This window comes from Tinamus guttatus, unplaced genomic scaffold (assembly GCF_059628265.1).
Source record: "Tinamus guttatus ecotype Peru unplaced genomic scaffold, ASM5962826v1 Tinamus_guttatus_pri_ptg000652l, whole genome shotgun sequence".
NCBI lineage: Eukaryota > Metazoa > Chordata > Aves > Tinamiformes > Tinamidae > Tinamus > Tinamus guttatus.
The window spans coordinates 2,756,088-2,783,751 of record NW_028289186.1 but is presented as its reverse complement, the minus strand read 5'-3'; the positions used below and the strand labels follow the sequence as shown (position 1 = coordinate 2,783,751).

Sequence of the window (27,664 nt, the reverse complement as noted above, 5' to 3'; positions counted from 1 at the left end):
TTTCATGTAACTTTGTCATGCACTTAAAAACTATGTAAGAATTTTTGTCATTAACAGCTTTTTATTCTTCCTCTTCCCCCTTTTTCCCATCCTCAAGAGTAAAAAAGAAAATGTAAAAGCAAAACATTTAGTTCTAGAAACTCCTACATGTAACCTTTCAAAGTAATTGTGAATGTTTTCCCAATCCAGGTATTAGTGCTGATTTTTGCTTATCCTCACACTGAAATCAAACAATGTCGAGTATGGGGAACTGAAGAAATGTTGCCAGGCTCCTGTGTTACTTCCAGAAAGGCAAACAACCCCACCCAGGAAGTTGACCTCACCGACAGGAAAGCAATGCCTTATATGTGCTCTTTTTCTCTTGTTACAGTAGGCTTAATTACAAGAAGTTGTTAAGCAGATATCAGCTTTTACTTTTCTTTTGTACAGAAAGAAAGTTGCTGTTTTGAAACTATGGTGGGTGGGTTGCTAATTCTGTGACTCTTGTGTCCTTCCTGCTCTTCTGACCCTTTTTGCTTTTCTATGGCCAAGTTTAGGGAACCACCTTAAGTCTAACATTTGCTTTATGTTCAGCCTGATAATATTTTAGAATTTAATGGAGTATGTCAATAGTAGAGATAATCTAAAATTATTTACAAAGCTATTTGACAAGCTGAGTAGATTTTGTTTTATTTTTGAAGAACAAAATCTTAGTGTTGGAGATATTTTTTAAACAAAACAAAGGTTTTAAACAAATTTCCAACATTTCTGACATGGATTGTAATTATTCACTTTAAATTGCAGTTTTAACTGTCTTGGTTACTCCAGTACAAATATCCTATATTGTCTTTAATACAGAAACTCTGAAGGGCAGGCAGAAATGTTAACTCAGTAAGTTTGAGAATTTTGCTCAATGCCATTTCTTAGTGTAATATCAGTGAACAAGCTAGATAACTTCTGGTCTCTCTGTGATACAGACTAGAGAATTTGCCACATATGCAATTAGTTCTGTTCCATTTATGTTTATTTAAATTGTTAAGCTATTTGCTAATGCATTTTTGGTTAACAGCAATGTTGAGCATAGTAATGCAGAATCTAAAATACAAAACTTAGTATGTGTTCTGTTTCCTATAAATAAGGTAACAGTACGTGCTTCAAGATGCTAAGAAGAAATCTGGTCATGGTCCTCTTGCATACTTCCTGTTAGGGTATCCAGAGGAAAATATATATATTTGGAAGCTAACAGTGTTTGGGGTGCTGGTAATTTTTTTCTGTTAGCCTAGGAAAACAAAGTAGATGTGATAGTCTGTTGAAACCTTCGATACTAAAAATAATTATACCCTAGTAATTAAAGAAGTGTTTTTGCTGGAACATATGCTTGGTATTCTGGTTGCACATTCTCTGTAAAGTGGTAAACTGCTGAACACTTAGATGGATTCACTGATGTCTGTTCGGCAGAGGTGGTGGTTGTTCAAAGATCAAGAATGGCTCGCAATGCTTATAGCAGTTTAATTGTGCTTCATGTTACAAAATCCTGGATTTTGCTACAAGTCAGCAGATGTTATTCAGGAAATAGTTCATAGATTTTTATAGAAGTGGTTTGTAGATCTTTTATGGCTGAGAATTTAGTTAGAACTGCATTTCTTGCTCCTTAAAACCTAGTAGTAACTAATCTGAGATTTTGTAGATGGATGGCTCATAAATGTGTTAAGTTATACATTAGATGTATTTTAGATCCATAGGTAAGAGCCATACACTATATGACAGAAATGTTCTGACTTTGAAACAACTGCAGTAATCATGGGCTTTGTTAAGAATGAAATAAAGACTTCTTTATTTTAGACTTAACTATTTGAAATCAAATGGCTATAGTCCACCTGGATTTCTCATAAAAGGGGCCTTAAAGATTGGTTCACTGTAAATTTGACACTTTTGTCTTTTTTTGGCTTGACAGTTAACTGATGAAATTCCTTTGAGCACTGTTAGCCTTCCAGTATTTGAAATTACTGTATACAAATGAGAACAGTATGGAAAAGCAAGGTGGTACTGAAAAGTGACGTTGTTTAGCAGCCTCTCACTGAGGCAGGAAATGAACTGTTCTGTCTTTGAAATTCGATTTATTTGCAGCTATATCTGAAATGGGAAGGTTTTTCCCCTTGGAGCTTGCTGTTTGAAAGCTGTAAGCAGCGAACACAGATCCTTCCCAACGATACCCAAGGAAGAATGTTGATTAAACCTGTAAATCTCATCTCGTGCTGCGTTCGGTGGTAGTTCTAAACAAATAGGGGAAAACCAGTAGTGTATCTGTCACACTAAGTATTGTTTGGGCAGAAAACAAATACCAATGAAGCTACGTTCTCTAGTAGTTCAGACCTCCATTTGTGTAGCTGTTCTTTAGTTTTGCATAATTCAGGCTCCTTCTATAGAAAAAGTATTTTTAAAACCATAATCATTTTGCAGTTGATCTCTCTTGTGACAGGGTTTACTTAAAAATCTGAAAGTTAGTTAATTTTTGCTTACAAGTCAGAATCCTGGATGTGCTAGGTAAGGTGGAAGTGCTTTGTCTTCAGCTCCCTCTGCTCTGAAATGAGCATCATCTAGATGGCAGTATTTAAAAATTCAGACACATCATTTCTGAAGTGTTTGTAAGATTCTGACATCAGCTACATACTTATTATATAGAGAATATTACATATTACTTTTTCTTAATTTTATGCAATGTGTGTGCTTTGCTGTGTTCACATGTAGGCTAAGCTGCTTTTAGATCTCTTTTTTAGTTAAAGCTGTGGGTTCTGGTTTTAAGATTGCTATATGAAAAGTAAAAACTCTAGACAAAATCTTAATTCTCTTCTTAATCTAGTTCTTAACAAATTTGAAACAAAAACAGACCAAACCAGGGTGTTTTCCAGTTGCTGCAAAATAGATATTGCTGTATAAGGCAACAAAAGATACAAAAAAGAAACCTGGATGCAATAAGAGATCCCGTTGTTAGGGTGTGGTGTTCAATCATTCTGATACTCTTCCAGCTTCTGTTAGCAATTCTGCAAGGTTTTTTTTGTGCATATTTTCTTAGGTTTATCAGGAAAATAGAATTAAAATGTAGTCTGCGTAATCTAAAATTGAAACTTTAATTTTTCTATCTTAGCTATGTAAAGGAACAAAAGCTAAAAGCCCATTGTAATAAATGCTTAGTCATTTCTGTGTTGGTTATTTAATAATAACATATTCTCTTTTAATGTTGTCTATTTTTTCCTCAGTCCGAAGAGAAGGGAGATGTCTAATAGTATGTGACAAGGAAGAAAATTGCTTCCTTTTATGTAAAAGGATACTTCATGATTTAAGTGACATTTTTCAGTAACTTCAGTTTTGAGATAAATATAGGTAGAAATTTATGCGCTAGCAGCTTCTGTGGTTTTTTTTGGTTGGTTGGTTGGTTTTTTTTTTTTTTTTTTTTTTTTTTTTTTTTTTTTTGAATTGTGATAAGATCAAGTAGGATTGTTTTGCCCTGGAGACAGTCAGAAGCATTGATATTGTTAATGTTGTTTGTCATTATATTGCTCTTCAGAAAGAATACTCGCATGCAGGTGATTTTGAAGAATTTAATGAAAACTTGAGTATTGGCTTCTGAAAATTGTAATAAAAAAAAAAAGTTTAAAAGCTGACGCTGAGTTTTAATAGCTTTTTATTCTTACCATTAGCTTAGCTCCCATGGCCAGTTGCTTATCAGGAGATGTTAGAACTGTCATAAAGTTGAATTTATTTCAGAAAAAAAGATAAGGTAGTAAGGAAGTCTTTGACTTGTTTCACTAGACTAGCAGAAGTATTAATGTTAGCGCACTTTAAAATTCTCGTAAGAACCCTCATAAACATTGTATCTCTGGGCATATAGGTTTTAGTAGCCTGTTAAACTTGTAATAATCTATTTTTTACATTTTCTGCTATGCTTAGATTAAGACTTTCAATAGCATACGCAGCTTGGAGATGCCTTTAGAAGGGATTAATAATTTGACCTGTAACTGTCCAGATTTATATGCTTAAATATTGCATCAGTATGATTTTAAAAATGTAGGTCATAGGATTAGCTTCCGGAAATTTGAGTATTTTGCCAACATAAGGACGCTGTCTTCTGTGAAAACAGCTTGAATTTGTTCACTGTTGGTGGCAGGAGACTGGCCGATTCACCACAGAGACGTTTATTACAAGCCAGTGTCCCCGCCAAGATCCTGGATGTTGAGTGCTGTTCTCTGCTGATCGGTGTTCTATTTTGAGAAAGTGGTAAACTATCCTAAAGGCTTATTTTCAAATGCTTGCCCAACACAGGGAGTGGGGAGGCCTCAGTTTCTAGAAAATTTAAATAAACGAGCACAAGCTGGTGGGTTATGCAAAAGAGATATAGTTGGAGTTGGTGAGTCTCAGTAGCATATTGCATCACTATATTGCAGCATTGAGGATTTTGCTCTTATTTTTTTGAGTTTCATTTTGTCATTTTGGAGGACACAAAAGTGTTGCATTTGAAAATTGTTAATTTACATTAATGATAATACAGTGTGTGTGGTGTGAGGTTTTTTGGGGGGGACATAAAGCTGTGGAGGTTAGTTTTTACCTGTTTTGACTAAGATCTATTTTTAAACTGCATTGAGTCAAAACGCATCTATGTCTTACTGTAAAATATTTGCTCTTTATTAGAATCTCTTTCCCTTATTATGTCAGCCCCTTGCCCTCTCCTGGCACTTTACAAAATACACTGTTTAATTAGAGCCTAGATCTTTCATCTTTCGTTGGTCTATTTTACAGGTCACTTTCTTAAAGTCTTAGGAAGGAGTGTGGGAATTAACATCCAGAATATGGCTCTGGAGAAGGACTTGTTTCTTTAGTGAATGTTGAAGTTGAGAGATTTTTAGGGTGAGGCTTTCATATCAGCATATCTATCTTAACATCTTTAATATCACTTTTAGAGTGACAGCAGTTAGGATGAGTCCCTGTGCTAAGGAAGTTTAGCTAGGAATGTTTTTTGCCTTCTGAGAGTTACTGTATTGTTTATCAGTCCCAACTTGTTCCATTTTCTTGGAGCAAAAGGCTGTTTGAATGTGGAGACACAGCTTATTCCAACAGCCTGGAGAGCTGGCTGGCATCCAGGCCTTTTGGTGTAAAGGTTTAACCACTTGAACAGTGCTTGCAGTGTCCTGTGGTATTTCTCACTCTCTTCTGTTTTAGAAACCTCAATTTTTGGTGTTGAGAACCTCAAGCTTTCAGCTAAGCAGCATTGTAAGGGCTGATTAAGACAATGTTTATGAAGTTACATATAAGAACTTTCTTCACTAAGTCAGTACTCTGGTGTGATAAATATGAGCTGGCTTGTGTTGCTTTTACCAGAATATATTTTAACAACAACAACAACAGAGACGCTCGTGACAATGCAAGTCTAATTCCTTACATGGTTTGTCTACCTTTGTTCTTAAGCTCCATCTGTAGTGTAGAACTGAAGATACCTCAGTGTCATGATTGCTTTCTGCAGGCATCACAGGATGCTTTTTCAACTAAAAACTTTCCTGATTTAAAAAGAAACAAACGCCCCAAAACTAACTTTGGAAAACAAGCTTGCTATTATGCTTTCTTACCCTTTTTTGAGGCTGGTTAAAGTAGTTTTCGTTTTTGTTTTGTTTTTGTTTCTCTTTTTGCAGAAGGCATATGAAATCTGCAACACCTCTCCTGCATTAATGAGGGTGCAGCACAGGACAATAATGGTGTGTGTTTTAGCCTTTGCTGTTGTGCTTTCTGTGTGCTGTTAGTGTTCCAGCATAACGCTGCCTGTTCACATTTCAGGTAATTTTTTCAGCAGATAGATCCCGCTGTATCTGCAGTGTGGAGAATCTTTTCTATCAAGGCTTTGAAAGCTGAGTATAGTTGATCTTTTTTTTTCAGAACCGAAAATGGTTCTATAGGGTCGGTGTTTCTTTTGAGGGGTGGAAAGCTCGGCCTACAAATGCGAGTTTCTGTCGTACGTTGGAGTGTGGAGTTCTGGCAATAACAACCAAAACTGCTTATGCCGATTTCATAATGGCAATCCTATAAATGAGCTTGGATGAGGATGACCCATATCCTAAGTAGCTTAAGCTTCATACAAGACACTGAAGTGGTTTGTAAATTTTCCAGCTAATAGTGAATTGTACAAGTGGAAATACACTTGCATTGCATGTAAGCGTTTTAGTTTAAAATGTATGAAGCTTTAGACTGGTTTAATGATTTAAGATTGCTTTGCTTTACTATATTCTTGCTTTATGCTTGCAATGATCTTCCCCAACCCTGACACAGCAGGTTTGAAGATATATACCTGACTGTCCATATACATCACCCATAGCCCTTGTCTTACAATGTGATAGGGACATACCAAAGTTGTTTTGAACATAAAAGCAGTTGTAAATATTTCAAATCTCAAGGTGAATTACAATCATTACTGTGAGCTGTCAAAGCAGCAATGTGCTGGGATTTCTAAGAAGAAATCTGTTCACCTTTCTGTGAAGCCTGTCTATATTAAATCACTGCCACCTTTCAAGCTGAAAGGGGCTGTGGGTTATTTTATCTGACAGTTTATAATTTTGTCATTTTTATTTTTAGCAATTAGAAGTTTTAAGTCTTCTAAAAGGGAGAGTGTTGTGCTCTCCCTTGAGCTCATCGCTAGGAGGTTTATGTAACTTCTGTTGGTAGATTAGATATCTTGATATTTAGCTGTGCTTAGAAACCAAGCATACCTCAAGAACAGTACCGGGATGAAGAGATTTCAAGACTTGGAAGGTGGAGATCTTTGGCGCTTCATAGCGCTATGAAAGTTGCAGTCTTGTATGACTGGGACAGTGTTTTGTTGTAATCCTGAGCTCTGTAATAGAATGGACAAATAGGGGAGAACTGCTCTGAGGGTTGCATGAGTTTTGTTTTAAAAAATGTTGATTACTCCTTGAGCTGAGCATGTCTTTTAGTTGTGTTAGTATTACTGTCAAAGCAGTGTCCTTCTTCTTCATAAAGACAAGCCAGCTTGCTCATATGAAGAAAAACTAGTTTGTGCTTTGATAGCATTAGACTTTCTGCTAACTCTTTTAAAAATTGTCACTATTTCTTTATATTCAAACTCATTCTGTTGTTTTTTGTTGTTTTTCTTTTTTTTTTCCTTTTCAGAATTTACATGTTTGACAGCAGAAGTTGGCTTTCTACTGTAGTGAGAGAAAATGTAAGTAGTAAAATAAAGAAGTTCCTTTCTTCTAGTGCTTGAGAAACTCAGACTATTTTTAAAACACGTCTGGATACAGTTTTTGGCCGTTTCTTACTGCTTTAGTTTGTTTATTCTTTTGTTAACACTAAGGATTTTAAGATAGTCAGGAAACCTGCTAAATAATAGATGTTAGTGCCTGCCTGCTTTCAAGAATAGAGCTGGCAAACCAGAGGGAAACTATGCATGAAATTGTTTCATCTCAGTGGGGCAGGGGACTATATTCTAAATACGTTTAGAAGGAATATTTATTCTCTTAAGGATGGAAAAACTGCTTATGGGGCATGTTTGGGAAAAGAAGGTTAGACTTACTGTGTGCAATGTGACACTTCTCGGAATGTTCTTTTTTTAATGTTTCAGTATTCCCTATTCAGAACCTTCCAGTGTCAAGTCACTATTTTTAAAAAAAAAAATGAGTGATTTTTTTTTTTTTAATCTTCTATTTCAGATCAGGTAATTTAGAGGACACGCACTGTGTTCTCTGATGAATGTGAATCAGATAGGAAACAGTATCTTGTTTCATTAAACAAAAATTCTGAAAAAAAAACTCTTCAAAGCCAATGCGATGTCCGAACACTGGAATTAGCAGTGGTTTGCGTATAATTACTTTGTCATTGGAAATGTACAAGCTGCTGTGCATGTTGTTAATAGGTATTATGGTATCTGATAGATTAGAGCAGCTTCTTTTAATCGGATGACCTGCTATGAGACTGTCTGGGAGGCATAATGGGATGATGTTATTAAGGCCATAAAGTTTTGGCTTTTGTTTATGTAGATGATCCACGTTGCTATTCGTCTGGGTGTTTCGTACATATCTGAGTAATATATATTAACAGACAGTCATTGCGGGGACAAATATCAGAATGGCTGCTTTGCTGGTACACTGATTTAGAAAACTAATTTAAAACCAAAATTATCAGAGTTTGCATCAACAGTGGCTTGATGGGATTACATTAATTGCTGATAGTAACGATGGATAGCAAACCAAAACCAGTTTGGCCATTAGGAGGTAAATTTCTCATTACTTGATCTATTGTAAGCTGTGAAGAGAAATCTCTGTCCTCTTCATAACTATAGAAATTACTCTCAGAACAGGTGATTTTATTAAGGGAGGAGGATGTGTGGCTCCTTTTTTGTCCATACAGGAGATGTGGGAGAACAAAATTAAAATGAAATGTTTAAGGTTTTTTTGAGGACCTCTTAGAGAAGAATCCTATTTAGTTAACTGAACGTGATATGACTGAAGGAATTCTGTTGTAATTAAATATAGGTGAGCATCAGTCTGCATGTCAAGCTGATGGTAGTCGTGATCTCAGTTCTAGATTTAGGCATTGCATGCTTCAGTAGCTTGGACTTCAGGCGTTAAGTAGCTTTAATTTCGGAAAGGACCTTAAAGTTGTGATGAAATAAATGGATTTGAATTATACCTCAGACCTACCACTCTTTTCTGTGAATTACGAGATTTTTGTTTAAGTTAAATTACTGTCCCAGAATTCTAAGTATATTTCCTTCTATAGCAAGTACTTGGACATTTTACAGGTTTCACAAAGCTTTCTATTAATTCCTTCTTTACAGATTCTAATGCAAAATTGTTCAATATTTAGGACTACACACATACATAACTTTCCTGTTTTGTGCAACATGGAGAAAATTAAAAAGCTATGTTACTTTGAGACAAGAGAAAAAAATAAATCATTTTGGCATAGTTGATGAATTATGAAGTTTTATCATATGTGGAGATAATTTCAAAATACAGCAATATTCTTCCACAGAGATGGTAATATAACTCTTTGAAACTGAGACACAAAAGTTTGTTGTTATTTAACACGTTATCTGTAGGCACTACTTGTTTTTCCTCTGGGGGAAAATGGGAAACAAAGCAACTCTTTCATGAGCACTAGTAATAAATTACTAGAGTCTTAGGTAATTTGGAGTAGTGAAAAATAGTAAACTACCTAGCAAGCATGCGTATTATTGTCCCTAGCAAGCGAAGACTTATCAGTAACGTATACTTGTTAACAAGATTTGAGGAGAATTAGGCTTAGAGCAGAGAGACTTAAGCACTTCAGCCTATGGAAAGGTCTTCAGCAAGTTCAGCAAAGTGAACGTGTTATTCCTGAGAAGCTTCCCTTTGCAAGCACAGTAGCACATTCAAGGGAAAGTGAGGTAAGCATGAATTTTGCTACTGGTTCTTTGCACCTAAAGCAAAAACTCAGAAAAAGAGGGTATAAACTTGTGTAGTGTTTCTCCTAGAAACCTTCTTTTAGCATGTAGTTAAGTATCCTTAGAATGTGATGAGAAACAAAGTACATCAGTTCATAATATTCAATTGTGGCTCGTTTCTAGCCAACCTAGGTTGTTACTGAAATTTCTTCTAACTTTTGTGAATGTAGTAGGACTAAATATGTATAAAAATTCTCCATGCATGGAGAGTGAGAATAGATTTAAAAAAAAAAAAAAAAAGAGTTTGGAGTTGGAGCTTGGAATACCTGAGGGCTCTAACTTTTAACTTTAAAGGTAAAAATGTATTTATTAACACTATAGTATGACCGTGTTGATATGGATATTACAGTTTGGGAAGACGTTAAGGTTTTGACACATTTAGCTTGCAATTGGCAGGCAGGAAATACTGAAACGTGAGCCAGAGCAAACCACTAAATCAAGATCCATAGACAGTGCTTTAGCAATATTAGCTGACAAGTTCCTTGAACTCTTTGCTGCCTGTAATAAGGGAGACAATATCTTGCAGGTATGTCTAGAGCTTTCTGTAATGTGGGTAAAGCATTTTAAAATTATTCAGTGAAATGAAGTTTTCCTTAAAATGCTGTTGAAGGACTCCCTTTGGTGTTGGAGTGTGCAACTAAAACGTTTTAAGAGCTTAGTTGTGCAGTAGATAAAGGAGGTGTGTGTCCACATATCTGCTATATATATTTTTATATGTGTGCATATATGTGTGTGCATATATATATGTCGGATTCCCTGCAAGATGGGAGAGCACGTTCGTTAGGAATGAGTGAGATGCCACTAGAGTCAGTTTTTGTGAAGTGAACTTTCCCTGTATGACTTTTTTCCTAGGCTTAGTTTTCATTTCTTCGGGCCTCTTTCTATTCCATACAAGTAAGTTTTTGTTTTATGTAGATGAAGGAATGTTTGTGTAGTGCACAAATTCTGGCAGAAATAAATTGACAGCATTTTAAACTGTGTGTTGTAGGAGGATGTGTTTACCTTAACTGCCATTAGATTATTCACCCTATTATATTTTTAAAAAAAGCTGCAGGTAAGTTTTCAGTTTAGTTACTGAAAATTCTGCAGCTGGAGTTCTGTTCTAAATCTTTTACCTTGATCCTGTCATTTAGTTACTGTGACCTTGAGCAGAACACCTAGGTTTCAGATCATGGTTTCTTTCTCTGAAATAATAATCATAACACTTCTGAATTCTTTGTACTCTGTCTGGAAAGGCTGGTGTTTGCTTAGTGGAAATTGGCCTTTATAGTAACTTAGCAGAACAGAATTAAGAAATAGTAATAACAAAGTAAGATTTCAAAACTAGATTCGGTGTATTTTAAAGAATATTTTCTAAAGTTGTCCGTTGCTTTAGGAAGGGAGTAGCGTGTAATTCTTCACAATATGTGGTGAGCTGTATAGAAACTGCAGATAGTGATGACCTCGTGCTATAAACTGGAGGGAGACCCAGCTGCAGAGTAGTCTGTCTTAAATGTAGCCTGAACAAGGATCTCAAGAAACAAAAGAATATTCAAAGGAAAGCAAGGTGGTTATAATGAAACACTCTCGACAGGTTTTGTCTTAACTGGATTTCAAACTAAGCTGAACAGTGAATCTTAAAGAGGCTTAAAGATGACCCTGGAACTAGAAGAGAGACACACAGCTGGTTTTGCTGCAAAGCAAAGGGCTCTGAAGGGTGGAGTTTTTGTGACATTAACTGAAATAAAATTTGATCTCTAAAATGCTTAGTGTTTCAGAGAACAATAAAAACTTGTAAATGATGATATGAAGAGATTTTTCAACAGAGCTCCTTTATGTTCTTGGTTTGGAATACTTTCTACTACATAGAGAACTCTGAGAAAAATATTAAGTAATATTAATGTATATTGCATGGGGAAGTACTGATCTTAGGAAAAGGAGTTACTAACAGGAAAATAGCTTCCTTCGCTCAACATTCAAAAAATATTATTTTTATTCTGACAACATGTTAAATTTATAATCCATTATGAGAAATCAGAGGGAGATACTTGAATAATTAGAAAGTAGAAATCTGAATATTTTTGTGGATGATTTCATTTCCAGATATTAGAGCAGCATTTCTGGTAATTGATGTATTTCAGATATAATTCATATTATTTTAAAATAATTTTGCAGTTGCTTGTGTCAGCTTATAAATACAGAGCTTATCCTTTCTTAGGGGGCTTCCTTATTTTGTTCTTAAAACTAACAGAAAATCTCTAGCTTCTCTGTTTGACTTTAGTATTATATGCTGGAAAAATCTGCTCTTCTATTCGTGACTTTTGGTTTATACAAAACTGAATCAGAAAGAGATGGCAGAGGGAGCGGGAAAGAAATCAATCCAAATCATTTTCTATTTATTGGGGCTGAAAGGAATAGAGGTGAACTAAGCACATTTCAAGTATGGTAACACCTTATTCTGAGGGGATTTCAGAGATACTGTCATCTATTTCAGTTTTTGGAAAACAGTCATTGCTTGTGCATGTTGATCTAGCTGAAGCGACGGTTTGGTTTTAACTTCAAGCTATAATTACTACTCACTGTCCTTATTGTTTGCTTCAGATTTGTGGTCCTCTCAGAGGTGGCAGTGAAGTGCAACTTTAGCACGGGAAAATGAGTGAGCTTGACCAGTTACGCCAGGAGGCCGAGCAACTGAAAAACCAAATCAGGGTGCGTATTACATCAGAGCGCTGGGAAGTCACCCTGCAGGGGAATGTTTTTTTGATGTTCATGTTCCAGTTATGGTGGGTCATCTCTGGATGACAAACAAGATGCTGCCTTAAACCTTCTTTTGAGGGGTCTGTAACTTGGCAAAATGAAATTTGAGGATAAATAGATGTACAGAACTCCTTTCAATTTCTTCAATTTTGTTCTGTTTTGCTGTCGCTGCAGGATGCTAGGAAAGCATGTGCCGACGCCACCTTGGCTCAGGTAAGTTTTCATTAGAGGTTAACCTGAATTACAAAATGTCCCTATTATAGAAGGTGAAGAAGGTATAAAAAGAAGTCTTTCAAATTAATCCCTTTTTCCCTTTAAATCTTTTTCCCTTTGCTTTTGGGTGGCAAAACACTTCCTCTGTAAATATGTATGTTGATTATGCTTGCCCAGGGTCTGAGAGCAGTAGCCTTGAGCGGTACTTTGATAGGTGACCTGCAGCATCTCTGCTGCTCTCAGGAAAATAATGCAAGGGAGCCCAAAAATTCTGCTATGTGTGGATATGTTGATAATAGTCACACTGTTTTGATGGGCTGAGCTATAAGACCTGCTGAGGTTAACCTGCTTTTTAATTTCAACATGGTGCTGCACTGACCTCTGAACTGTTTTGAACCCAGAATTTCTGCATGTTGTTCAATTGACACATTTGATCCTATTAGCTTGGGTTTTAATCAGTCTGCGTAAATTTTGATTATGTCTTTTTTAGTTGCGTATTCAAAATACAGGACTTGTTCTTTGTTCTGCCTTGGAATGCTTGTGTAAATGTCATGTTTGCTGCGTTACTTAGGAATTTATGGAGTGAAAAATTTAGTGTATAACACCATTTTCCCTTCAGATCACAGCCAACATTGACCCCGTGGGGAGAATTCAAATGCGTACTAGAAGAACACTCCGGGGACACTTGGCTAAAATTTACGCAATGCACTGGGGGACTGACTCCAGGTGAGTGCCAGCTGTGCAGAGCTTTTCTGGAACGTGTGGGCATGTAGATGCCACCTCGCCCACTTTTATAATTCACTTGCAAAATCACTTTTATAGTGCTAATCATCAGATTGGCTAATGATACACTATTCTTAAATGACTTCAAATATGTTCACCTTAATAGTGGAGATAAATGTTACCAGAAAGATGTTTCTCTGTGTGTGTGTGTTTGTTATTGCAATGACTGTTCTTTCCTTTCTAGGCTTCTAGTCAGTGCCTCCCAGGATGGCAAGCTTATAATCTGGGACAGCTATACTACAAACAAGGTAGGATTAATTATAATTCCTTTGTAAATACAAAGTAAGTAAATATTGCCTATCATCATTTTGACTATATTACTTTCATAGTCATAAGCTAAATTCTGACAACTCCAGAACATTGAAGTCTGCATATAAGGAACTCCACCAGAGCCCTGAGTGTTATGGATGGAAATGTGCAACTTGGAATTGTTTGCATGCCACAGAAGCATTTATCATCAGGGACCAAGAAATAATCAGCATTTTGCACCAAAATAGGCTTACTCATAGCTGTGGTGATTTGGAGCATAGGAGCACAGAATTGACCTTTTCAAACAATCTTTTCTTGTTTAGCTCATGTTATTGCCTTGCAAATATTTCTGTCAATTCACTTAAATAGCTGTTTGTTTCTGCTCCTCCTCTGTATCATGCTAAGGCAGAAACTCCTAAAATACCGACAAATTTCTCAAATCATAACTTCAATAACGAGTAATAATGCTAAGTAGAAGTAAATCCTTCTCTTTGTCTTCATCTCCTCACACAAGACTGCAGGTAAATGCATTTTAAATGGCTACAGTGCACCCTGTTACCTAAAGTAATTACTGTATGCCATGATTTCTGTATTAGGACCTTTCTCAAACTGAAATTGGCACTTTTGTTTACTGTACTTGCAAGTCAATCTTTTCTTGAACCTGTAACAAATCTATAGCTAGCAGAGCACTGAAACAAAGTCATCTAGCTTTTGTGAGATCTGCTGATTAGGATGGATTCAAGGAAAGGAAATTTGAGGTTTTAATTACAGCTTTGGTTGATGTTGCAAGATACATAGGCAAGTTACCCTTGAAATAGTTTGATATTCAAACAGCCAAAGGCATTTTCCTGTGTGTGTGTTTGTTTCTTTTTTTGAACAAAAGATATGTGGCTAAAAAGAGAGAGGGTGAGAGGATAACTTCCAGACAGCACTCTCCTTGTCAGGTTTTTGTTGAACTGATTGGTGTATCTCTGTTTCAGGTGCATGCTATTCCCCTGCGTTCGTCTTGGGTCATGACTTGTGCATATGCTCCTTCTGGAAACTATGTGGCTTGTGGTGGACTTGATAACATCTGTTCCATCTATAACCTGAAAACTCGTGAAGGGAATGTACGTGTTAGCCGTGAGCTGGCGGGTCACACAGGTGAGTGCCTGCTTGGAGCATGAACAAGACATCTAAGCACATGGTGAAATCTTCCTTCCATTTTCCTTCCAAGTCTGTTGTACTTCAGAGTTTCACTAAAATGCTACTTTGCTTCCTACTCTAGATAACCTTGTTAAACAACTCATTACAATTAGTATTAAAACTATTACATGTTAATCCCTCTGCTGTTTTTTTGGACCTTCATAACTAAGTCTTCTCTCTTCATGATAAATTCAGTTTCTAAATAACTTCCCCTTTTGTTTCCCGCTTTATCAGTTCGTACACTGTTGCTTTTAAGACTTTCTTGAAATATTTTTGTGCCTTTTTATTATGATAATCAGAAGCTTTATCCAACTTTGAATGTTTTAAGTGCTCAGATGCTTACTGTAATAGTTTGACAGTGCTTTACTGTACACATTCTTGAATAAGCAGTGCTCATGTTAAGGTAGAATATGTTGTTATCAATTAATTGCAGCATCCTGGTACAGAATGTACCATAACATGACCAAAAAAAAATAGTTGATGCAGCAAAGTCCTTAGAAACAGTTGTAAGTGTGGGTGAATTTAATAGGTCTTCTCTTTCAGAACAAACCAATCTTAACAGTGTTCTTTAGGACTCAAGAATAAGGGAGATGCACACCTTAGAAGCAGCAGTAACATAGAAAATATAAATTGCTTTTGTTATTGACAGGTAATGGATAGGGTTTTTTTCTTCAAATGACACTGGAAACTTTCAGGGAGAGTTGGGCAACTTCTTGAACTCTCTTGAACTCAGCTGAAAATGAAAGTCCTGGCTATTTAGTAGTCACTTTGGTACCACACAAGAGTCCTAGAGTAGCACTGAGTCTGTCGTACAGATCAGCAGGCTTCTGCTTTCTTGTAGAATCGATGACATCTCCAGCAATCTGCAAAAGGGAATCAACTGCAATTAGGCATTTCTCTTAAAATTTCAGCTCTGAAGCTGCGCATCATCTTTGTGATCCCTTTTGTTCTGCAGAGAGTATAATCTACTGTGCAGAAAAGCAGGTTTCGCTTGCTTTAGAGGCTTTCAGCTTGGCTCTGAAACCTTGAATGGTTCTTGAGAAAAAACACCAAGTGGGCTCTGTTTTGCTGGAGGAAACTAGGGTTACGCAGAAATAAATAGCTGTACATTAGTGATTTTTTCATATGGAAAAGAATAAAAGAAATGTAAAGCAAAGCAGGCTTAGTGCTGGTTAATCTTCTCGGTCTTTCTAACAAAACCTTATTTTAGGTATCATTATTTAGAGGAGTTACATACCATCTGGATGGGGTGAGAAAAGCAGGGCTAATTTGACCTTCAGATGGTGACTGTGGTGTGAACAGTGAAGGGATTTATAGGAAGGGAGAACTGAAGTAACTGCTCAGCTTTGACTTACAATACGTGGCCTTGTGTATGCGTATCCAAATCTTGAAAAAGGCTCTAGCTATAACAAATAAATAGCATTATTTCTATGATACCCTAGCTGCTTACTGATCTTAATGTTATAAACTATACTTGTAACTGGGAAAACATAGATCTTTGCCGTAGCATGAGAGGCAGAGTTTCACTGTAATGGAAGAGACATTGAAGGATTACACTTGAATGTGACCCGTTCATGTGAAATCTTCTTAAAGGAACAGCTTTAATGGGCTGCTCTTCTGCAGAATTGAGCAAAGCCTGTGGCAGGTTTTCCTAGGTTGCTGTAGCCTGGATGTTCAGTGTTTGTGCTTTATAAAGCGCAGTGAGGTAGAGGGGTGATAGACTGCTTTTGTAGTCACATATGGTTTGGTACGTGATTCTTCAGTAGATGAAAGGCACAGAAACACCCCAAATCAGCATTGAAATCAATTCTTTGATATCACAGTTGCAAGATATCCAATGCATATGGTCTGTATTGAATAAGAATGAGGTTTTTTAGCAGCTGTCTGATGCAGCCAAGGTCGAAAGCACTGGTTAATCCTGGATGTGGTGTCACACGCGTCCCCTTTAGTGTGCACAGTGTAGGGTTATGTGCACTTCTCTCTAGTTTGGCACATAGATCCTAAATCTTTTTTTTCCTCCTTTCCCTTTTTGTGTTATAGACATGTTATTTAGGTTAACCTGCTGTGGTACACTAGTGTAGTGGTTGAATTGGGCATGGTCTATTAAAAAAAAAAAAAAAAAATTGTTTTGAATTCTTTGTTATATTTTAGGCTACCTGGTTCTACATAAGAGGAAGAAGCAGCTTTTGAGACACAGTAATGTTTTTCTTCATTGACTTTTGATTTTGTTTTCAGGATACTTGTCATGCTGCCGCTTTTTGGATGATAATCAAATTGTTACTAGCTCTGGCGACACCACCTGGTAAGCAGTAGAATTGTGATGTGTTAGTAATGGCATTTCACAGTTAAGTTTTACTGAAACAAACATAATTCTTCTTAAAGTTCTCAGACAACTAAAAGTGATTATTGCTCATATGTCAAGATTTAACTAACAAAAAAAGGGGGGAGAGATTTATTAGTTTTGATGGTTTAGTTAGGCCCACATTCTGAAGAGTCTCGTGTAATTCTTTGTGACAGGATGCTATATGGACTTTTTTTTTTCCCTTAACCATAAACACCCAGCTTTGGAAAAAAGTGCATTGCCCTACTGACTGCTTTTCGAAGTCCCATAGTATTCAGTATTCAACACTTTTCTTTACAAGATCATTTTTATATAAATTTCTATCTATAACGCTATTCATAAGAGCTCTTAGAAAACAATCTGCAGTGACAACAGATTTTTTTGATTATGTATATATAATTATATTGATTATAATTATTATAATTATTGATTATTATATTGATATATATTGATTATATATATCTTAGCTGCTGAACCCTCAATCTTTTTTCTTTGATTTTTCTATTATATATCTTTCTTAGAAGAAATAGAACCCTCACAAGCAACAATTCTTAAAAATAAAGCTTCACAGCCTCAGTCTCGGGGCCCTTCTGTTACTGCACTGAGTAGCCATTAAATAGATATTTGGGTTTTTATACAGAAATATTTCTAATAACTTTTTAGAACAAACTGGATCACAAGCTCCCAGAAGGATAACAAAATACACTGACTTTTTATTTGCCTACTGCTAATCTACAGCTGATGAGACTGGCTTACTTAATTTCTTCCATTTCTCAGTATCCTTAATGGTTCTGAAACTTTCAGACCTCTGTTTTGGGGAGATTGTGGTATTATTTCATCCTTTCCTACTCTCTGGTTATTGCAGTAGTGAGCTTGCTGTCATGGTAAAGTGGGGCGGCTCTAAGACAAGAAAAAAAATCGCCAGGTCATAACATCTTCAGTGAGTTTTTAAACAACTGAAAATCTGACTCAGCTTTTGCTGTAGCCTTACCAGGGCTGTTCAGCCTTACAGTAGTTTAGAAAATAAAGCCGCTGCTGTTTCACAAGAAAATGCTGTATAAACAGCCATGAGGATTAGTCATTCTGTTTGCCCTGTGTTTCTAGAAATGTCTTTTTTAGGTAACGCATAATAGTATATACTTCTATCTTAACAACAAATATTTACAAAAGACAGCTTTTTAATTTCTGCTATCTCTGGCTATTTTGTAAACCCAGCAGAATAGTTCAATAAAGAATTTCTGTTCTACCTGCAGTGTTTTTCTTTTTAATGCTCCATTCTGCTTTTATAAATGCTACAAATCAAAAGTTATAAAAACAAAATGTAACATAATAAATAATACATTAATCAGTTTTTATAAAGTATAAATTTAATCAGCAGAGACTCGGTCAAGAATTTGTCTAGCTCTTTGGGACACAAAAATGGATGCATGGATACACTAATTCTTGCATTTCTAATTATTCTTTTAAGCGCCCTCTGGGACATAGAAACTGGTCAGCAGACAACTACATTTACTGGGCACACCGGCGATGTCATGAGCTTGTCTCTTGCCCCGGACGCCCGGTGTTTCGTTTCTGGTGCCTGCGACGCCTCTGCCAAACTGTGGGATGTCAGAGAAGGAATGTGTCGGCAAACCTTCACCGGCCACGAGTCGGACATCAACGCCATCTGTGTACGTACGGCCTGGGGGCAGGGGGTGGCAATTCCTAACTGTGTTTTGCCCTCGCCTCGGCTCTAGGCATGTACTGCCTGCCGGGCTTCCTGGCTTGCGACGACAATTGGTAATTTTTGCGGTTGAGGAAAATACCTTTCATTTCTGTAATTTCAGATTCATTATGGTAAATGCAAAAGTTGACCAGTTATTAAATTAGCAGTGTGTGTGTGTGTGCTCCTGATTACTTGGTCAGTTTTGCCTGTATCCCAGTAGTGCAGAGAGGCATGTTAATTGCTGCTTTCTTGTTGCACTTGGTCTGTACCAAATATATTCAGTGAGTCTGCCTTGGCATCCAGGGTTAAAATTCTCTTCCTAATTTTCAGCTTTGGAGTACTGCAGGGTTTGTGTCTGAGTGCTAGATGAGAAGCATCTTGTATATTTTGAACTTGTGTCTGCCAGGCATAAAGTATTTTGCAGCTTTAAAGTAGTTTTCTTGTTTTATCGGCTACTGTGAAATTAATCTGAAATCTTCTGTCTTCCCTCCCTCTCCCCTATTCCCAATTAAAGTTCTTCCCAAATGGCAATGCATTTGCCACAGGCTCGGATGATGCCACGTGCAGGCTTTTTGATCTGCGGGCTGATCAGGAACTCATGGTTTATTCACATGATAATATCATCTGTGGCATCACCTCTGTAGCATTTTCCAAGAGTGGACGTCTCCTCCTAGCTGGTTATGACGACTTCAACTGCAATGTCTGGGATACACTGAAAGCTGATAGAGCAGGTAAGTGTACCTGGTTTTAAATACAGTAGAGTAACCAACTGAATGTGCAAGTTGACAGGGAAGGTAGCAGATCTGTGCAAATGTCTCAGCTCGATGTGAATGGAGTTGCAGCCAATCTCAATCTTAGCAAATAAAATCAATGTAGATATTTAAGGCTTGTAAATGTTTGAAAGCATTGTAAAATCAAATTAATCGAATAAAAATATAACGTTTGTAACACAGTCCGGATGAATTTGTCTTGCACGTTTAGAAGTCTTGTAAAATACTAATCGGCCTCCTTAGGGAGAGAAAACAGTAGAGTGTAAACGTGTGCTGAATGGCTCTTACGATGTACGTTGTCAGCAGAATTTTCATTTATGGCAGTAACTTGACATTTTGGGAGAAAGTAAAGGTCATGACGTGAGAGAGAGACAAGTAAAGTCCTTGAATACTGCACTTTCTCTAAGTTACTCTATTGCAAACTCACCTAATTATTTCTGTCTTTATGAATATAAACAAAAGCATTTTAAAATCCAAGCAACACTTGCTTATTTTTTGGGATATCTGCCTGCCTAATGCCTGCCTAAGGCATGGATGCCTTAATATTAGTTAAACTGAAAAAACAAAATCCTCAAAGCAATGCAATACATTTGTCGCATGTTCTTATTTCCAGGTGTCCTTGCCGGTCATGATAACCGTGTCAGTTGCTTAGGTGTGACTGATGATGGAATGGCAGTGGCAACAGGATCGTGGGACAGCTTCCTCAAGATCTGGAACTGAAGTAAGTAGACATCCAGTTAATGACTTTCCCGTGTATTTTTTCCCTATTGTGTTCGCAATGTTTTTCTGATCAGTGAATTAATGGTGGTGTTTTACTGATGCCACAAACCCAGAGTTCAAATCAGAAAGTCTTTGCGGGGGGCGGAATAGCTGCTGCTTTTAGAGGGCTGCTTGCTTAATAAATGCCATGGTTTCGTGGGCAGGTAAACTCTTTGGCATAGTTTATTTTCCTGGTAGGGATGACTTTGCAGTGTTTTAAATCTGGGTTATAACATACATGATATTCTTGCAAGTGGGTGAATGCGTTAGTGAGTAGGGAGAACGTTTCACTACAGTTTATTGAAGTGCAACTCAATCTGTCTTTGTGTGTGTCAGAAGAGCGGCGGACTCCGTGACTGGAAGAACTTTCCAGCGGTTGAAAACTAAAAATGATAGCATATCCAGTCTGACCATACTAACTTGGACCCCCATCCTCCCCAGCTCCAAAGGGCAAGATTTTTTCCTTCTCCTGTTGCTGAAATGAAGAGCACAATTACCTTTCCAAGAAGAATTTCTGTGGTTGTAAGCAAAATGAAATTGTGTATTCCTTTGGGACCATTTTCTTTTGTCTTGGGAATTTAAAAATGAAACACTATCATAAAAGCATGACCAGAAGATTAACTTGATCATAATTGTGAAACAGTTAGCTTTCACTGTAGTTTCCAAGTTGAAGTTAAGAACTTTGTTTTATCTCACACACGTGCAAATTTTAGTCATGTTTGTAGCAGGATTTTTTCCAAGTTTCCTTTTTAAATACCTTTCTTCAATTGAGCAAAACAAGGGAGTCAGAGCCCAGAGAATCCTGGGGGGTTGTTAACATTGTAAATCTAGTCCCTGATTTTTTTAATTTTATTTTCTAGTATCACAGATAATTGTTGCACAAAACATGGCATATATAGGATAACGTTAAGAAGTAAGGTAATCAAGCACATGCTGTACAAGGTAATGAATGCTTGTTTAAAGAATCCTTTCACCTTTTATGGGCAACAAATGCAATTTTTGGTGTGTCCCCTCCCTCCCCCCCCCAACTTCACCCCTTTTTTGTGTTGTTTTTATCCGCTTTGGTTTTTGTCCACTTTAAAGGGCAGTTTATATATACTAACACTACCCTGTAGTCTCAACAACCAGGAATCTCTGTTTTCAAAAGAGACCTATCCTACACTTGGGTATTGAGTCGATTCTTTGTGTATGAAATGATGTACAAATCAATGTTTTGAAAATAATGATCTTGAACTTTCTAAGTTAAACAAAAAAAAACTTTTTTTGATTGTTTGCCATATTGGGTGGGTTTACTCTTAGAATCGCATGCTGTAGAAATGCTAAAAAGTGCATATTGGACTAAGTCCTTAGGTGTTTTTTCTTTTAAAGAAATAACCTGTTTAAAAACTGTAACCATTGTCGCTGTATTCATTTATTGTTGCTACTCTGTGCATAAACATATGAAGAACTCAAGTACAAAGCTATGCACGTTTTGGAGTAGCGTGATAAATCACTATGTGTTTTTTTGTTTTGTTTCTTTTTTGTTTTGTTTTTCTTTTTTTAAAGAAACAGCCTGTTCAAACAATCGCTGTCAACGATTCTGGGGTGTGGGAGGAGGGAACCTAGACCATCTTCTTTATAAATCAGTTCCTTACAGGCAGTTCCTCTTGCAGGATGAGTCCTTTGCATCTGATTAGAGTCACTTTTGTAACGAGCAGGTTTTCCTGGCTTTCTTTTCAAATAAAATGTTAAAAGAAGCAGCATTCGGACAGCAGATTGTTTTGTTAACTTTCCTATCTTCTCACTGTAACCAGAAATGTTCCTCCCTAGCAGCAGTAGTAGCTTTTCTCCATTTTGTTTTTTTTTTTTTCTGCAACATTCTGTACAAAAGTGTGCTGTAATTGTGCGTTAGGCCTGGATTTGGCATAAAAGGATGAATTCCCCTTTTCTCTTTTATGAAACTACTCTGTAGAGCTTATCCACGCCCTGTATCCCTCTTCACCTTTTGTATTTAATTTTAAAGTCAGTGTACTTCAAGAAAGCTGGATGCAAGATAGATACTATATTAAAATGTAATGTTATTTAAGATGTAATAAAGCAGTTTGACATGAGTTTTGACTGATCCGTGTTGCAGCTTATTATTCTACGCACAAAGCTCCTGGCATAATTGGAGTTATGAAATCAGAATATATGCTGCCTCAAATAAAAATGTCAATTAGCTTCAGTATTTTAACATAGGTTGGGTTTTTTTAATATGTTTAATGGCTAAGTGGGCAGAGCATGCAGGATGTTGGAACTATTGATTTGTTGACCCATGAAAGCAAATTTCTGAAACCAGCACTTAGGGGGGTTAAAATGCAACTGATCAACAACTGTTGGTCAGCTTGAGGTCTTTTGTATTTTAATAGATAAATTCAGTTCTCCTAATCTAATTAAACCAAGAGAAATTCCAGTTCCATGACTTCGTCTGATCCCTAACATGGAAATTCTGAGTCTCAATGGAGAAGTTTTTAAGAGCTGTGAGCTTGGAAAATGAGACGGTGACATTACTAACGTAGCAGCTTTGACTGTTAGCTTGGGCTTTTTGGATGGCAGGGTAATGGTAAGTGAGCTTGTGGCTCCAAACACGTCCATTTTGGTATTTAAATTTAGCCTTTTCCAATTCCAAATGATACATCTGTTTTTTTTCCCATTCCTTCAGCTTATTTTTACTGCAGCAGATGTTTCAGATGTTACTGTCTAGTCTAAATCAATGCAGATATTCCGTCTCACATATGGATTAGGAAAAGTAAATTTCCTTGCTTTGCTGGGAAAAGCAATTAACAGGTATTTATTTGGTGCTGGCTTGGAAGATTTGTCATAGTGATAAGAGGCCTCCGTGGTCCTTGTCAAGAGCACACCGCATAGAAAGGCGCTTCTAAGGTAGGTTGTATTACTACAACTAAGAAGGGTTTGAACACCTTTATGTCAGCATGTGGGTTCTGCATAGTTAATTTTTAAGAAGTTATTTTTAATACTCCACTGCTTTGTATTTTGAATGGTAAACCACAGTGCAAGCAGTAAGTTCAGCTCCCCTTTGCAGCTGTGTTGCGTTAGTACAGTGCGTGCAAAGACGCTTGTTTAGCTGAATCATTTTCAGCATTTTTTAAAGAAATTAAGAAATCCCTTGCCTAAGCTCTGTGCCCTTCTGCATTAATGTGCCAACTGGATGCGCTGCCCGCGTTGCCTCCCAGTGGGCTCCTCTGCAGGGAGGAGCTGCCTCCATTTTGTGCGCTGGGAACCCGAGCACGGAGCCGCGTGTGATTTTTGCCCTTGTTGTGTAATGGTCGGGTTGAAACAAAGCCCGGCTGCCTGGCCTGCAGGCCTGTGTTTAGCTAAGGGTTTGTCTGTGCCTTTGCTCTTCCTGTCTGACATCCGCTTGCTCCGGCTCACGGCTCTTGGCACTCGCCGTCGTTTTTTTCCGCCCCGCACGATCCCTCCAGCGAGCAGCAAAAGACGCCGGCCACAGGATCGGGGTGGGATTAGTGCGACGTTCCGATGCCGTTGGAGGAAGCGTCCGCTGTAACGTGCTTGGATGCAAGCCAGAGAGAGCAGAAATATTCTTAATTTTACAGTGTATTTTAGTGGAGGGGGGCAGGGACAGAGATGGGGAGAATCCTTCTGAGTTTGGCCGAGTCCTCCACAGGGCGTCCTCCAAAATCCGATCAGAGGGATTCGTGAGCCTGGTCTTCCTACTCAGAGCGTAGGCCTGAGTTTTTCTTGATACTGCAAAGCATTAAAGCTTCTCAAATCATACGGAATTCAGCTTTGTGGAGAAAAACCAGGCCATAAAATAATTGTCTGGGCACTCTCAAATGTTATGCAACTTGGCAGCTGCATTCCATCCAAAAGTTACTTGGATCTTTCCCTTTTTTCCTCTTTTCTATTCTCAAAGCCAGCAGTTTTCATTAGGCTGGTGCTAAACCAGGATTCATTGGATTAAACAGTCTTCAGGCAATTTGAACTTGTAACTCTCCCTTTTCAGAGTGGCTGCCTCTACTATTGCAGGCTGGAATAAAAACACTGGTCCATCCTGTCTGAAAGCAGCAGGAGCCAATTCCTGGCAGTGTCCATCCCCTGGTGAACCTGCGAGCTGCACTTTCTAGGCCCCCTGTATCTGGGGTGCTGTGTGAATGAACAAACTTTGATTTTGAGGAAATCCATCTAATATTGCGGCTCAAAAGCACCGGACTGTAGTTTCTGCTGCCATCTGCTGTTAATGACTAGTTTAGCCTGGGAATTGTCACCATGATCCAGGCTTGGCAAGAGGAAGGGACTTTCCCAATGCCAAAGGGCTCAACGGAAAAATGAGGAAGAAAAATACAGGTAGGTTAACTGCTATTTCCTTGTTACCCCTGCTGTGCTGCTGTATCTTGGTGGTTTCCCAGCTCTAGATGCTTATAAATAATGCAACACAGGCCTCCTTGTTAGGCTGGCCTAAACTTGCAGGAAATTTTCTGGGAAAGATGCAAAAATGAGTTCATTGTGGCTGATGGCCGAGGGGTCAAGTAAGTAATGTTATTGAGCTGAATTTAAATGTTAAGAAGTTTGCCCAATAAACACCAGAGGGCACTAGTAGTGTGTGATTTACCCAGGTTAAAGGTGTTTTAGCTCCAAAAAGTGCGTGGTTTTTACAAGCTTCCTTCCCCATTTCTACAACTTAGTGCTCCCTCCTATCCCCAACCCTTCCATGAGGCTCTGGAGCAAGGAGCAGCGGGGTGACAGGAACAACTGAGGGTTTCTTCTGCCGCTGCCCCGTTTGCCTCCGTTCTAGCTGCGCTTGTTCAAATACCCCAGATACAAGAAATAAAAGACTGTATAAAAAGCTACTGGACTTAAGGGAGTATTTTTTTCCCCCAAGTCCTTGGTGAACAGGAAAAATGTAATGGATTCAGATTGTATCAAGGAAGTTTCAGATTAAACATCAGGGAAAGCTTATGAATGTAACAGTTAACGAGTAACCTAAGGCGGTGGCGGTGCCATGGTTTGAGGGCCTTGCCCAGTCCTGGTAGATGTCCGCTAGATACGACAAGGGTGAAACTGGTCCTGCCTTGGGCCACAGGGAAGGATGGAAAGAGGAAAGACTCCAGCGGTTTCACCACGTTCTGTTTTCCTATGACCAGCAGCTGTTCTACAACAGCCGTGTCAATGCTCCACTGCTGAACTGGCTCCTGAAGTGTTTTCCGAACCTCCTCTTTCACAAGAGAACGCTTGAGAACAAAACAGGAACCTACAGCATCATTTCAGATTAGTCCTTTTTGCTGCTAACCGTGGAGGGCCAACAGGGGATAACAACAGAAATGCTGAAAAGTTTGCTCTCCAAAACTGCTCAGATGGCATAAAATAAATATATTGCTGACAACGCATAGCAGCAAAGAGGAATTGAACGTAGAGGAGCCGTTTCACCCCTGCGCGGCTGTGCTCCAAGGCGAGGCTGTTATGTAAGCCTGTGACCCAACTTCCTCCTAAGCTGTTTATCAGAGTTGTTTAACTTGGGTGGTTTCTGGCATGTCAAGGAGGCAGAACAACCAGCTCATCCTGTTAGCAAGAACACTAGTAGCTGAAGCTGTAACTTTTAATAGTTTTTAACTGTTCATTGTGGTGATGGTGTGTTTTGAAAATAGTCTAAATGGCAGAAATAAGCCAGTTTCCTTGAAATACTGAGAGACCCAGAGTTCCATAAGGCTAAATTCTGAGATCTCTTCTGCATTTCAGTCACGAAACATCATGTTGAAGCACTGGTGTTTTGGGAGGAAGTAGAAACTGTAATTGCCCACTTGAGAACCAACCTTCTGGTTTTTCGTTTGTGTTTTTCCTCAATCTGCCTGCCTTGTTTGTTAACAGTGCTAAAATTTGGCCTTTTTACTGTCAAAGACTTTGGCAATCTCCCCTTCTCCTTTCCACCTGTTACGTTTCTCCTGCATCTCTGCACCACCTCTTACCTAAGTGTTCTTTATATTGGCTGCCGTGCCTCTGTTACCCGCTCCTTATCAGGGACAGCCTGTATTGTCACGTAGATTTTGTGTGGGACGACATGCCAGCATTCCTGATTGCTAATCCCAGCTGTGCCACAGCTCTGTGGCAACTCGACTACTCTAGTTCCCACTCTTTAAAATGGGGTTAATGATATTTATGTAACTATTGGAGGTATTCGTAGATCAGCATGAGTATGGCATGCGTTTATCTGTCATTATGTCGCTGGCTTTGTGGCGCAGCACCATCCACAACAGTTCATCCGTCACATTCCCGTGCCACCATTTTCACCAGAATTTGAGGTTTATGGACACCTTTAATCCTCATGATTGCTCAGATTTAAATTGTCAGATACAGTTTGAAGCAAGAAGTTTGAGAGGTAAGAACTACACTCCGCAGCCCTGCTGAATTTCACTAGAGACACTTCAACTTGTATTTCCTGTTCAGTGGAAAAACCTCCTGCTGAAGGCAAGGCCTGGGGCTGTCGATGGAGCCTGTGCAGGGCCTCCCTGCATGTGGCACCAGTCTTCTGTATGATTAGCTGAAGCTTCCCTCAACAGTTAGCACTTTGGCTAATTTACCTATTTTTTGTAAATTTAAAGCCAACAAAATTATATTTCACAGAGCTGAGTGTCTAAGCAGGAAAAACTAGTATCTCTTTTGATACTTATTTCTCAATGTTACTCTCAGAGATTCTATTTAATCACTTTCTTCCCGCGTCTTCCCTGGGTTAGACTGTTCTGCGCATGTTGTTTGGGAAGACACTCTCTAAGGTGACATAACTTGTATTTCTCATGGCACCTGGACCTGAGGAGGTGGCACTGGTCTGGGTGTTATATTGGGCCCGGGAGGCAGCGCTTCCAAGGTCACTGTTGAAGCTGGGCAGCTCAGAGCTGCTTCTGTAACTCTAGCGCTTTTATAAATAGGATAGGCTGATTAGCAGTCTTATTTAATCTCCATCAATTAATGAGGATAAGCATTCATCAAGTGCAGCGTTCGTACCACTTGCAAGATTTTCAGCAAGTGCATAAAGTCACTGTGCTTAGAGAAAAGTCCATCTCTTCAAAGTGTTTATTTTTTATAGTCCTCTGAAAGGGCCATCGAGGAGAAATTGTGACTCGAATTGAAACTATTGCTCTGTCCACAAACTGCTGTAACATTGGGTGCAGAATTTCCCCGTATGTAGTAACTGCTTCCTCTTTCTTAAGTCATTCTCTTTGTTTATTAACTCTGAATTCTGCTTTGCAACACCCTCAGTTTCCAAAAACAAGCAATTCCGCAATAAGGGAGAAAAATCCCCAGTTACTAAACTCTCATATAGCTTAAACTGCTCTCAGTTTTCAGATTTCCCCTGAAATCCTTCAGGGAGTCACATGTAAGAGTTGATCCAAAGATGTTAAAAATGACCTATTTAAAACAGAGCGGTATTGGTAGAATACATAATCTAGAAAGTAGAAACTTCCCTTTTG

At 38.1% G+C, this 27,664-nt stretch overlaps 1 protein-coding gene across 1 annotated transcript in view; it reads left to right on the top strand.

The window, feature by feature from the left end:
- Positions 1–22,294, top strand: part of GNB1 (G protein subunit beta 1) — a 29,227-nt gene extending 6,933 nt beyond the window's left edge. Inside the window, exons 2-12 of the mRNA XM_088536092.1 lie at positions 7,150–7,201; positions 12,044–12,151; positions 12,374–12,412; positions 13,032–13,138; positions 13,380–13,443; positions 14,425–14,587; positions 16,865–16,931; positions 18,439–18,640; positions 19,190–19,406; positions 20,059–20,166; positions 20,541–22,294. Coding sequence (XP_088392218.1) covers positions 12,095–12,151; positions 12,374–12,412; positions 13,032–13,138; positions 13,380–13,443; positions 14,425–14,587; positions 16,865–16,931; positions 18,439–18,640; positions 19,190–19,406; positions 20,059–20,165 — 1,023 coding nt within the window. The 5' untranslated portion in view covers positions 7,150–7,201; positions 12,044–12,094 and the 3' untranslated portion in view covers position 20,166; positions 20,541–22,294. The remainder of the gene's footprint in view (positions 1–7,149; positions 7,202–12,043; positions 12,152–12,373; positions 12,413–13,031; positions 13,139–13,379; positions 13,444–14,424; positions 14,588–16,864; positions 16,932–18,438; positions 18,641–19,189; positions 19,407–20,058; positions 20,167–20,540) is intronic.
- The last annotated feature ends 5,370 nt before the right edge of the window (positions 22,295–27,664 follow it).